At 42.7% G+C, this 12,752-nt stretch overlaps 1 protein-coding gene across 3 annotated transcripts; it reads left to right on the forward strand.

Annotated features, from left to right (window-relative positions):
- The first annotated feature begins 1,328 nt into the window (after positions 1–1,328).
- On the forward strand, positions 1,329–11,065 carry SULT1C4 (sulfotransferase family 1C member 4). Of its 3 annotated transcripts, none has more exons than XM_074572913.1 (8): positions 1,329–1,369; positions 1,854–2,031; positions 3,667–3,804; positions 5,101–5,198; positions 8,481–8,607; positions 9,850–9,944; positions 10,158–10,338; positions 10,498–11,065. In XM_074572913.1, exons 2-8 carry the CDS (start codon positions 1,860–1,862, stop codon positions 10,608–10,610), a joined length of 924 nt encoding a protein of 307 aa, XP_074429014.1. In that variant the 5' UTR covers positions 1,329–1,369; positions 1,854–1,859; the 3' UTR covers positions 10,611–11,065. The 3 variants fall into 3 exon arrangements, with proteins under 3 accessions (XP_074429014.1, XP_074429016.1, XP_074429013.1); XM_074572915.1 differs by lacking the exon at positions 1,329–1,369 and adding an exon at positions 4,053–4,059 and having other exon boundaries at positions 1,510–2,031; positions 3,667–3,766; positions 5,073–5,198; XM_074572912.1 differs by lacking the exon at positions 1,329–1,369 and having other exon boundaries at positions 1,514–2,031.
- The last annotated feature ends 1,687 nt before the right edge of the window (positions 11,066–12,752 follow it).

Raw genomic sequence — 12,752 nt, forward strand, 5'->3', positions numbered from 1 at the left:
TTCAGCATGACTGCAACAGCTGGGAACCAGATATAAAAGTGTCACTGGCATACTTCTCGCAGCCAGAGTTACTCTGCTGTTTGTGGCTAGTCCGGAGCACGACATTATCTCTCACAGTTTCTCATATAGATTTAGAGATAGATAGGGACTTAAATCTTATCATGAAACATTACCTCACACACAGTGATCCCTGACCCTGTAATGTCAGGCTGGTTAAGAAGAGAACCTGTCTAGAAAGTGCTTTAAAACACTAATGGGTAGCCCCAGCAATGAAACAGACCTTTAGACATCTATCTAATGATCTGGTGTAGTACACGGTGAAAATGGAATCAAGTTACTTTTAATTCTTTCAGTCCCATTGATCTTTGTTATTAACAAATAATAAAATATTTTTAAATTTAGATTAAATATTAGTAAGAAAATCAATTATTCCAATACTGTTGACAATGACAGACACAAGTTAAAATAATCTTGCTGGAGTTACTGACCAACATTTAATATTGTTGCCAGTAAAGAATCATACTTTAGATGATAGATCATGATAGATCATAGAACGGTTTGCATTGGAGAGGACCTTAAAGATCGTCTAGTTCCAACCCCCCTACCATGGGCAAGGACACCTTCTACTAGATGAGTATTCAACGTATTTTTCCTTCACAGGATTAAAAAGGAGTTCATAAACCAAGCCAGAAAATCTGTTCAGCTGTTGGCTGCTGCTGTACCTCCTCCTTTGCTCTCCTCACACTCATAGGAGGAATCAAAACTCCACCCAAGCTTAACATTCTACTTCTGCCTGAAGATCTAAGTGGGTGCATAGTCATCAACACAGCCAAGGACTGAAGACATTCAAGCAGGAAAAATTCTCTGGCAAGTTTCTTTTTTCTTCTTTTTTTTTTAAATTCCTTGGGTCACTGCCCAGCCACAAACCCAACCTCTCGCTCTGCTCAACTAAATCTGTGTGAAATCGTGTCTGAGTAAACAAGGACACGAAAGGAAGTTTTTGTCAATGTTTGCTGTTGGGATTGCAATGTCTTTTCTTTTTTCTGGCTGATATTTTTAATTGAGATGATTTCTGCAGCCTCCCTTTAAGCAGAACTTTCCTCTGACGAAATTCTGGAGCTCTGAAGGTTTACGGCTAAGAAGAGGCCTCCTTGGGAGAAATCCAGAAATCAATAGCCAGTTACTGTAAAATTGTACAATAGGCAATAGACTTAACTAGATTGATTTAAATGATTAAAGTCTAACAACCTTAAGTTAATGATCTATCTAGTTCAGGTTATTTATCTGCAACAAATGTCAATATACAGCAAAGAGCTCTAAGAGTGAAAAGCTCCAGGAACGAAACATAGAAAGCTCTGCAAACGTTGTTGTGAGTATGAGGCCCAAAGGGTATTAGCAGGTGTTTGTGTTGATTTTCTTTAAGGAGGAAGGGTTGGGATGCTGACTTCAGTGGGAGCTGTTATACTCTGCCTTTTTTGGAATCACACCTCTGACGATTACTTTTTCTTGCCTTTCAAAGGCCCCATATTTACAGTCATAATTTTACATAAAAATGTTTGGTAAAATGTTTAAAGATGGAAATTATGTGACATTTTTTTCTCTTTTTGTATCTGAGTAAACAGAGAGGGTTTTAGAAATACTGAGAACCACCATCAGCAATATACCCAGCATTTCTGAAAATGAGATCCAGCTTTAAAGGAGCCTATATGTGGACCCAGATAGGTCAAATCATAGCCAAATAAATCAGAGGACATGGAATTCAGTCAATAAAAGAGACCTCAAGAACGGATGAATAAATTTAGATTTTTTTCAAAGCAACCGCGTTAATTCCAAACCTTTCTTTCTTCATGCAGTGCTCAATGGCACTGGATAAAATGCAAGATTTGAGTCTGAAACAGGCAGTGTCCCGAGCTGAGCTGGATGAAGTGGAAGGTATTCCCCTCACAAAACCAATATGCAGCACATGGGACCAAGTGTGGAAGTTCAAAGCCAGACCTGATGATCTCCTCATCGCAACCTATGCAAAAGCAGGTTGGTGTGGGTAGGAAACAGAAGAGAAAAGTTTGTGATAGTGCTTATTGTTGGAATTAAAAATTATGTTTTTCTATTGTGACTGATTTTATTTAATCTCAAACCTGACGTATTTCAAAGATGTGGAGCTCTGTCAGCTGTGACTAGTAACTTCTAACTTCTTTGTTAGAAGTAACAACCATCTATTATTATTGAAGTTCAAATGGTCAAAGCCTAATTACCTATACTTAAATGTTTCCTTTGATTTAGAGTATATACATATATATTAATGGCAACAGTAGAAGTTTTCCACCAATAGGTAATGATTTAACAGACCCTAGTAAAAGCCATCATTACTAAGAAATAATAGAAACTGACTGAACAACTGTGGATTGTATTATGTATTTGGGGAATGACTTGGTGCGTAAACCAGTCCTGATTTCTGAATATGGGTTAATTATTTTAATGAAATAACCCAATTCACTTAATAATTTCAGCCTATAAAATAAAATATCCACCATTAATATTAGCTGTCTGGTATTTTATTCAGTGATTGGCCACTTAGCTCATTACTATTGCTGCTCTTGATCAGACCCTTTATACTTATTACACAGGTAAAAATGAATAACAAGAATCAATTTTAATCCTGGATGAATAAAACCATGTACAGTTTAGGGTATTCAGGAACAGATTTGGGAACAATTGATGATCATAAAAAATAATGAATTAGCAAGAATTTTTAAGTATTTTTTTCAGTAGGGGAAAAAAACCCAAAACATTTTTACAAAGAAAACCCCATTATTTTTATAAAAGCTGAAAGCTTTTAATTTATTTCCTGTATACTGAAAGCAAAACCACATTATTTTATCCAGCCTGAGTGAAAACCTCTCAGCCTTTGAAATGGACAGAAAGTTAGGAGTGCATTTGACGTTACGTTGTATTTGTCAGAGCTGCACCATTCAAGCATCTTAAGATGGGCTGAGTTTCCTGCCCACATTTATTTCCAAGCTGTCCCTCAGCCTGTTCTCTAGCTGACCTGCCACAGTACCTCGGAGGAGATGGGGTTAACCCAGTAATCACAGCTATAAGGGAAAAGAGACACAGTACTGTAACTCTTACAGGATGATGCAGTACCTCAGGCAGACGAGATGTTGAACTGACCTTCATTAGACCTTTCAGACAGGAATGTTGAAAAAAAACGCAATTTTTTTATATTTTCAAACTATATGAAATTTTTACTCACTCAAAATTCAGGTATTTCATTTTTTTCAGTCAAAATCAGGATGAAAACAAATGTTGCAATAACTGGCTTTGGGAGGTTTGAAAATTGGGAGGAGGGAATTTCATTCCTCTCTGCAAATAATACCATCTCCAAACAATAGTGAGTTTATCCCAGAGCTTCTTTCATTAGCAGTGTAGGGATGGAGGCTATTTCTCTTGTCAGGAAGAAGCCTGTCTAATAGGGAATCCCTGAAACCGTGCTTTGGGAACTACCTTTGTATTTCGAATTATGCATTCTTCCTCCATTATCCTCTCTTTCCGCTTTGTCCATCATCTTCTGTGCTGTTCCTTCCTCCTTCGATATGGAGTCCATCCTTCTGGCTTTCAGTTCCCTGGGTATCCCTGTGGGAAACATCTAAACACTGACATTTTCAGGTACCACATGGACACAGGAGATAGTGGATATGATTCAACAAAATGGAGATGTTGAGAAGTGTAAACGTGACACCACTTACAAACGACATCCTTTCCTTGAGTGGTCTTTCCAAGACTCTTCAGATGCGAGCTACTCAGGTGAATATTATACAAATAGGTTTGTATTTTAGACAAAATCAAACAAAACAAGCACCCAATGTTGATGCCACAGGTTTCCTGTGAAAGGTCCCACTTGCTTTGTCTCTAAACTATGCACCGTGTTGGGTATTAGGGATCAGTTCATCTGCTTTAACATAAACATCTAGTGCTACTCAAGCCAATGCTAGGCTGGCAGACATGACTCAGGAGCTACTGAAGACCATGCTGTTCTGGAGTGGCATCTGAAGGCTGTGTGTGGTACTCCACAGTACTTAAAACAGCAGCAGATAGGCGCAAAATAGGAACGTGGGGGCAACTGAATCCCATTTTCTGATTGGGGGGCTGTATGGAAGAGAAACCTATATTGTGGATGTATTCCCAAAAGGTGGATAATGTTTTCAGTGGGTTTGCTACTGTTTTCAGTAACTGCTGTTAAATTCTAGGGTCTAGTCATCTAAACAAGCTATGGGGCATTCAGGCAACCAGCAGGCCTGACTGTTCTGCAAAGAAGGTTTCTTACAAGAGCATCCCCCCAGAAAGGTCTCCCATTCCACACCAGTCTTTAAGCCAGAATCTCTTCACATTTTAAGCTAAAATGCTTGACTAACTCTGCAGCACAAGTGCTACTTTTTGTCTTCTAACCTAGACTGTGTTGACACAGAGACAAAAAATGATAGAGGATGACAGAGGATGATTGAGGTTGATAGGAAAAAAAATGACAGAGGTCATGATAGATGCCTAAAAGGGAGGGGGGGGAGGGGATAACACATCTCCACATATCACCAGATATTCCCAAATATTCCCATATATCCAAAACTACTCAAAATCTACTGTCCATCATTCTCCAATTTTTCTTTATATGTTATCCAGAAAGTCTAGTCAGCCAGTCTATTATTCTCATATCCTAGAAAGAAACAAAAATGTCTTACCTGCAAAGTGAAAAGAGATCACTAAATATTGTGAAGGAAAAACATTGTTTGGGTAAATATAAATTATTACTCATCATTATCCTTTGGAATGCAGGGGTTAGACATGGTCCCAAGAAAGCAAGAAGAAGATATGAATCGGTGTTCCACTTTTCCTCCCTGAATACATAGGTAAAAATTTCTCTAGATACACTGAAGGTGCCTATGCAATGTTCTATATATTACACTGCTACATAATTGCTTTGGAGATGAATGATAATTGCAAGGTGAACTGCTGGAAAGACAGTCAAAATCCTCCATAGGAAAACAGCAAAGAAGTGCTAGTACAATTTAGAGAACAAGTCACGTCTCATAATGCAACATCCCACAGGCCTGGAGTTAGCTGAAGCTATGCCTTCTCCACGAACAATAAAAACTCATCTCCCTGTGCAGCTGGTGCCTCCCTCCTTCTGGGAACAAAACTGTAAGGTAAGGCTGAAGAGGTAGGACTCAATTCTACTTCACTTGGAAAGAAAGTGACATAAGCTCATGGACAGGGTTTTAAACTAGAATTGAAGGGGGAAGGGGATAAAACCAGGCCCACTAGTAATGAGCCTAGGGATAAAGGGCCAAGGATGGGGGTGAAATCGGTAGCCCAGCTCAAGTGCATCTACATGGATGCACGTAGCATGGGCATCAAACGGGATGAGCTGGAAGCCATTGTGCAGCAGTACAGCTATGAAGTAGTTGCCATCACGGAAACGTGGTGGGATGACTGTCACAACTGGAATGCTGCGATGAATGGCTATAAGCTCTTCAGAAGGGATAGGCAAGGAAGGAGAGGTGGGGGTGTGGCTCTGTACATTAGGGAATGTTTTGATTGTATAGAGCTAGATTCCAGTGATGATAAAGTCAAGTGTTTATGGGTAAGGTTGAAGGGGAAGGGAAATAAGGGAGATGTTGTGCTGGGAGTATGCTACAGACCACCTGGCCAGGATGAGGAGACAGATGAAGTATTCTATAAGCGGCTGGCTGAAGTCTCGCAATCGCCAGCCCTTGTTCTGGTTGGGGACTTCAACCTGCCAGGTATCTACTGGAAATATAACACAGCAGAGAGCAGGCAGGCTAGGAGGTTCCTCGAGTGCATGGAAGATAACTTCCTGACACAACTGGTACGTGAGCCTACCAGGGGAGGTGCCTTGCTAGACCTACTGTTGACAAACAGAGAAGGACTAGTGGGAGATGTGGTGGTCAGAGGTCGTCTTGGGTTTAGTGATCATGAAATGGTCAAGTTTTCAATTTGTAGCAATGTAAGGAGGGGGGTTAGCAAAACCTCCACCTTGGACTTCCAGAGGGCAGACTTTGGCTTGTTCGGGACACTGGCTGAGAGAGTCCCTTGTGAGACAGTCCTGAAGGGCAAAGGGGTCCAGGAAGGCTGGATGCCCTTCAAGAAGGAAATCTGAAAGGCCCAGGAGCAGGCTGTCCCCAAGTGTCGCAAGTCTAAAGGGCAGGGAAAATGGCCAGTCTGGATGAATAAGGAACTTCTGATGGGACTTAGGAATAAAAGGAGGGTTTATCACCTTTGGAAGAAGGGACAGGCAACTCAGGAGGAGTACAGAGATCTCGTTAGGTTATACAGAGAGAAAATTAGGAAGGCAAAAGCCCAGCTGGAGCTCAACTTGGCCACTAACATTAAGGACAACAAAAAAAATTCTTACAAATACATCAACAAAAAGAGAGCCAGGGAGAATCGCCATCCCTTACTGGATGCTGGGGGGAAAGTTGCAACCAAGGACGAGGAGAAGGCTGAGATACTTAATGCCTTCTTTGCCTCCATCTTCAATAGTCAGACCAGCTATCCCCAGGGTGCTCAGCCTCCTGAGCTGGAAGATAAGGGTGGAGAGCAGAACAACCCACCCATAATCCAGGAGGAAGTAGTCAATGATCTGCTTCTGCACCTAGACGCACATAAGTCTATGGGGCCGGATGGGATTCACCCAAGAGTACTCAGGGAGCTGGCGGGAGAGCTCACCAAGCCTCTCTCCATCATTTATCAACAGTCTTGGTCAACAGGGCAGGTGCTAGATGATTGGAGGGTGGCTAATGTGACACCCATCTACAAGAAGGGTTGGAAGGAGGATCTGGGAAACTACAGGCCTGTCAGCCTGACCTCGGTACCAGGAAAGATCATGGAGAGGATCATCTCGAGTGAGCTCTCATGGCAAGTGCAGGGCAGCCAAGGGATCAGGGCCAGCCAGCATGGGTTTAGGATGGGGAGGTCCTGCTTAACCAACCTGATCTCTTTCTATGACCATGTGACCCGCCTTCTGGATGCGGGGAAGGCTGTGGACGTTGTCTATCTGGACTTTGGAAAGGCCTTTGACACTGTTCCCCACAGCATTCTCCTGGAGAAGCTGGCGAATCATGGCATAGACAAGTGTACTCTTCGCTGGGTTAAAAACTGGCTGGATGGCTGTGCCCAGAGAGTTGTGATTAATGGGGTGAAATCCTCTTGGCAGCCGGTCACCAGTGGTGTCCCTCAGGGCTCAGTTTTGGGGCCGGTTTTGTTTAATATCTTTATCAATGACCTGGATGAGGGGATTGAGTGCACCCTCAGTAAGTTTGCAGATGACACCAAACTAGGTGGGAGTGTTGATCTGCTTGAGGGTAGGAAGGCTCTACAGAGGGACCTGGACAGGCTGGATCGATGGGCCAAGGCCAATGGTATGAGGTTTAATAAGGCCAAGTGCCGGGTCCTGCATTTCGGTCACAACAACCCCAGGGAACGCTACAGGCTTGGGGAAGAGTGGCTGGAAAGCTGCCCAGCAGAAAAGGACCTGGGGGTGCTGGTGGACGGCCAGCTTAACAGGAGCCAGCAGTGTGCCCAGGCGGCCAAGAGGGCCAACAGCATTCTGGCTCGTATCAGGAATAGTGTGGCCAGCAGGAGCAAGGGAGTGATCGTGCCTCTGTACTCGGCACTGGGGAGGCCTCACCTCGAGTCCTGTGTTCAGTTCTGGGCCCCTCTGGACAAGAGGGACATTGAAGTGCTGGAGCGTGTCCAGAGGAGAGCTACCAGGCTGGTGAGGGGTCTGGAGACCAGGTCATATGAGGAGAGGCTGAGGGAGCTGGGCATGTTTAGCTTGGAGAAGAGGAGGCTGAGGGGAGACCTCATTGCCCTTTACAACTCCCTGAAAGGATGTTGGAGAGAGGTGGGTGTTGGCCTCTTCTCCCAGGTGAATAATGACAGGACCAGAGGAAATGGTCTGAAGTTGCGGCAGGGGAGGTTTAGATTAGATATTAGGAAGAATTACTTTACTGACAGAGTGGTCAGGCACTGGAACAGCCTGCCCAGGGAGGTGGTTGAGTCACCAACCCTAGAGGTATTTATGAAATGTGTAGATTTGCCACTTCAGGGCATGCTCTAGTGGCAGAGATTGTAGGTTGTTTGGTTGGACTCAATGATCTCAAAGGTCCTTTCCGACCATGAAGATTCTATGATAAACCAGGACTGAATATGATTTCCAGAATCTTTGTGAAACCTAAAGGTCTCCCCAGATATTTTCCCTTTAATGTGCAAAGCCTGGGTGAAACTAAAGAAGTCATGACTAAGTTACATGCTTTCAATTTCAGAAAATGGCTTCAAAGCTTCAAAGCAAAATCTCTTAAGCCTCCATCGTCAGGCTTCAAGAGAAAACTCCAGGAGATGCACAATCTCTACATAAGCTGTGTAAGTTAATTTTTTTCTCTTTCTCTCTTTTCATATCAATAAAGATAATCTATGTGGCGAGAAATGCAAAAGACAACCTGGTGTCCTACTACCATTTCCACAGAATGAATAAAGGACTGCCTGACCCAGGAACCTGGGAGGAGTTTGTGGAGAAATTCATGACCGGAAAAGGTGATGAACTGCAACCAGTTGTATATTAGATTTTGTTCATTTAAAAAATGCATTACATTGATCTATTTATTTCAGATGTGGTTTGCAATCCAGTGCTGACACTGACAGAAGGATGTCTACTGAAGGTGTTTCAGTAGTAATCTGTCTTTATTCATGGGTTTTTATGAGTACCTAAAGGAAAAATTCTATCTTCAAAATTCCCGTTTTGAAAAAAAAAAATGCTACACTTTATTCTATTATCATTCAGAAATATATGTGACAATTTTCAGGCTTAATCTCTTCTCTCTGAGGTTAAAAGAAAGCTGCTTGGAAGCCAGCTGGGAAGGAACAGTGGTTTAATTAGTTTTACTCTAGCCTGATATACAAGAGACCAAGGTTTAATTTTGTGTGGAAATGTGTGGTGTGAATTTGACTGAAGAGAGTCTTTTTACCTAAATTAATCTGTATAAAAATCAGGCATCTGAATGAAGGCAGTTATCTAGCGAAAGACAGGCAACGCCAGAAGCTGATTATTCCCTTTCTAAAAGAGGTGCTCATATCCAAGAAAGAACACCTGCTCAGGTGGATGGCAGTCTGCACTTTTGGTCAGTAAAGCTTCCATAGGTCTTTAATATTTTTGCCATCATGTAGGCCTAGAAACGCCACTGTCTGGACCGGTATGAGACTCTCATGTCTAAAGGAGACCTTGTGTCTTGTGTCTGAACAGCTTGGCTTGGGAGCCATCTGTCCCAGTGCAGACATCTAGGACATAGCTACCTCTGTCCAAGCTAATTATCTTGATACTTGCTGGAGAGAAACAGGCACTTCTGCCAGTATACCAAATATTTAAACCAGTTAGAATCACAGAATAATGCAAGTTGGAAGGGACCTTTGGTGTCAATCTGGTCCAACTCCCTGCTCAAAGCAGGGACAGTTAAGACCTGTCTTGTCCAGCTGATCAGATGAATCACTCTGGAAAAGTCTGTTTCTCTCCATGGACCGTATAGGCAGCCCGGATTTTTCATTCAGGGCTAGGCGGCTACATTTGTTGCCCTCTGAAGTTACGCATGAATCCTGCTCTGAGCATCCATACACATGTGGGATTAATAGCACGAACACTGTGATAAACACAGAGCACAGCAGTCATGGTCACAGTCATTCAAAACCAGATGGGAAATGTCCAGACACTCGTTATTGGGGAAACATAAGTGCCACAGATAGTTCGGGCATTTATAGCTGCTGATAATGTTATTCTTTTTTCAGTGCTCTGGGGTTCTTGGTATGACCATGTAAAAGGATGGTGGAAGGCAAAAGATAAGCACCGTATTCTCTATCTCTTCTATGAAGATATGAAGGAGGTAAAAGGCTGAATGTATGTTTATAGAGCTCTGATATCTCGAAGTCCCGTAGACACTACCTACAATCAACAGTTTTCTATTATAATACCAGCTATATCAGTAAATCTTCCAAAAACTTGATCTTCTCACACCGACAATTGCAACTTTAACACTATGTTTGATTTCTTTGCTTTTCCTGGTTCTGTATCTTATCCCATGTTATTCCCTCTGCAGAATCCAAAGCAAGAAATTCAGAAGATTCTGAAGTTCCTGGAGAAGGAGGTGAATCAGGAGGTTCTAAACAAGATAATCCATCACACCTCCTTTGAGATAATGAAAGAAAATCCCATGACAAACTACACTAAGGAGTTTCAGGGAATAATGGATCACTCCATCTCCCCCTTCATGAGAAAAGGTACTGAGGTTTGTTACTGGCATCAACTCTGTCTTCCTGGCTTTCATTCTGCTTTGAAATAAGCCTTGAAGTACAAGTATCTACTGAGTTGTGGCTAATGGGGTTCAGGAAATACTGGTAAATTAATCTTTTTTTCTTTTTTTGCTTTGCTGTTTGTAGGGATTGTCGGTGACTGGAAGAATTACTTCACTGTGGCACAAAATCAGAAATTTGATGAAGATTATAAGAAAAAAATGGCTGATACCTCTCTTGTTTTTCGCATGGAATTGTGATTATCAGCAACAGGAATTATTCTCTATGATCTTCAGCCTTTTCCATTTTATATATTTTGTTTTTCCTTCACAAATGCCTCTGTCCCTAAGATTTCGATATCTCTCTTTCACACACCACTGATTTTTCATTACTGCGAGAGTGCCCAAATTATGTCGAAGTTTAGGTCTCCCTGATGAAAATAATCCCACTGGATACTTCTCATTCATCCCTCCCATAGTAACTTTCAGCATTAACAAAAATATTTCACATATGCTTTGAGGTTTTGTCTTTGAAAAGCTACAGTTGATATTGCTGGGATTTCCAAATCAACCTACAACAGAAATTAGGAACAAAGAGGAAAAAAGGTGTTAAAAGAGTGCAACAGGTGTGGGCATTATTTTATTCACGTTGTACAAACATTAATCAATAAATAACAATAAACAAACTTAAAGGTGGTTAGGTATAAACAGAACAACAGAGGTACACAAAGTAGAATCATTTTATTTTGATGAATGGACCACTCGGTGGATAAGGAACTGGCTGGATGGCCGCACTCAGAGGGTTGCAGCCAACGGCTTGATGTCCACGTGGAAACCAGTGACGAGTGCCGTTCCTCAGGGATCAGTACTGGGATCAGTGCTGTTTAACATCTTTGTCAGCGACATGGACAATGGGATTGAGTGCACCCTCAGCAAGTTCGCTGACAACAACAAGCTGTGTGGCACAGTCGACACACTGGAGGGAAGGGATGCCATCTGGAGGGAAGGGATGCCATCCAGCGAGACCTGGACAGGCTTGAGAGGTGTGCCCGTGCGAACCTCATGAAGTTCAACAAGGCCAAGTGCAAGGTCCTGCACGTGGGTCGTGGCAATCCCAAGCACAAATACAGGTTGGGCAGAGAATGGATTGAGAGCAGCCCTGAGGAGAAGGACTTGGGGGTGCTGGTGGATGAGAAGCTCAACATGAACTGGCAATGCGCACTTGCAGCCCAGAAAGCCAACTGCATCCTGGGCTGCATCAAAAGAAGCGTGGCCAGCAGGTCGAGGGAGGTGACTCTGCCCCTCTACTCTGCTCTCGTGAGACCCCACCTGGAGTACTGAGTCCAGTTCTGGAGTCCACAGCACAAGAAGGACATGGACCTGTTGGAATGGGTCCAGTGGAGAGCCACGAAGATAATCAGAGGGCTGGAGCACCTCTCCTATGAGGACAAGCTGAGAGAGTTGGGGCTGTTCAGCCTGGAGAAGAGAAGGCTTGGGGGAGACCTTATAGCGGTCTTCCAGTACCTAAAGGGGGCCTACAGGAAGGATGGGGAGGGACTCTTTATCAGGGAGTGTAATGATAGGATGAGGGGTAACGGTTTCAAACTGAAGGAGGGTAGATTTAGATTGGATACTAGGAAAAAGTTCTTTACAATGAGGGTGGTGAGGCAGTGGAACAGGTTGCCCAGAGAAGTTGTGGATGCCCCATCCCTGGAAGAGTTCAAGGCCATGGGGTTTTGAGCAACCCGGTCTAGTGGGAGGTGTCCCTGCCCGTGGCAGGGGGGTTGGAATTAGATGATCTTTAAGGTCCCTTCCAACTCTAACCACTCTACGATTCTATGCTTCTCTTGTTTTAAGCTGGACATCATAAATGCCACTGAGATAAAAGCAACATTTTCAAAAACACCAAACACCTATAACTTCATTTGATAAAACTTGCTAAAGGATACAGAGAGACATTTATTTAAAATCCATCTGTGGAAGCAGTAGTACTTACTCAATCAAGACAAGCTTTTATCACTGTTACCTTTTGAAACAGATAGAATACTCTTCCGCTGACATTTGGAGAATTATGAAAGTTGGTATGAACCAGGTCAAGAGACAGATGCATATACCATCTCCCTCTTCTCCACTGTTGTAAAAGTGTTGCACGCACCACATTTTTACTTCCTCCTTTTCTTCGATCTTCCCTTGTCAATCAAATACACAAACAATCCAACGAGGGTTCTTAGTTGCAATAGGCCCCTGTTGATATTATCAAATAAAGACCAGATCTGCTCTAGCATTAGCACCAGTGCTATAGCCACGCTTTGAGCCTGTGGGAAATTAATTGAAGTTATTCATAGCCTATAGACAACTATTACCAATTTTAGTTTTAAAGTGCCACCATTGAGTCTGACACAC

This window comes from Larus michahellis, chromosome 1 (genome assembly GCF_964199755.1).
Source record: "Larus michahellis chromosome 1, bLarMic1.1, whole genome shotgun sequence".
In the NCBI taxonomy this organism is placed as follows: domain Eukaryota; kingdom Metazoa; phylum Chordata; class Aves; order Charadriiformes; family Laridae; genus Larus; species Larus michahellis.

Excerpts from the sequence above, each read along its gene's own strand:
- SULT1C4 (XM_074572912.1), top strand. The coding sequence starts at position 1,848 with ATGCAGTGCTCAATGGCACTGGATAAAATGCAAGATTTGAGTCTGAAA. Across the intron at positions 5,199-8,480 it reads TCTGGGAACAAAACTGTAAG|ATAATCTATGTGGCGAGAAA; the intron begins GTAAGGCTGAAG and ends ATATCAATAAAG. Across the intron at positions 8,608-9,849 it reads GAAATTCATGACCGGAAAAG|TGCTCTGGGGTTCTTGGTAT; the intron begins GTGATGAACTGC and ends TTCTTTTTTCAG.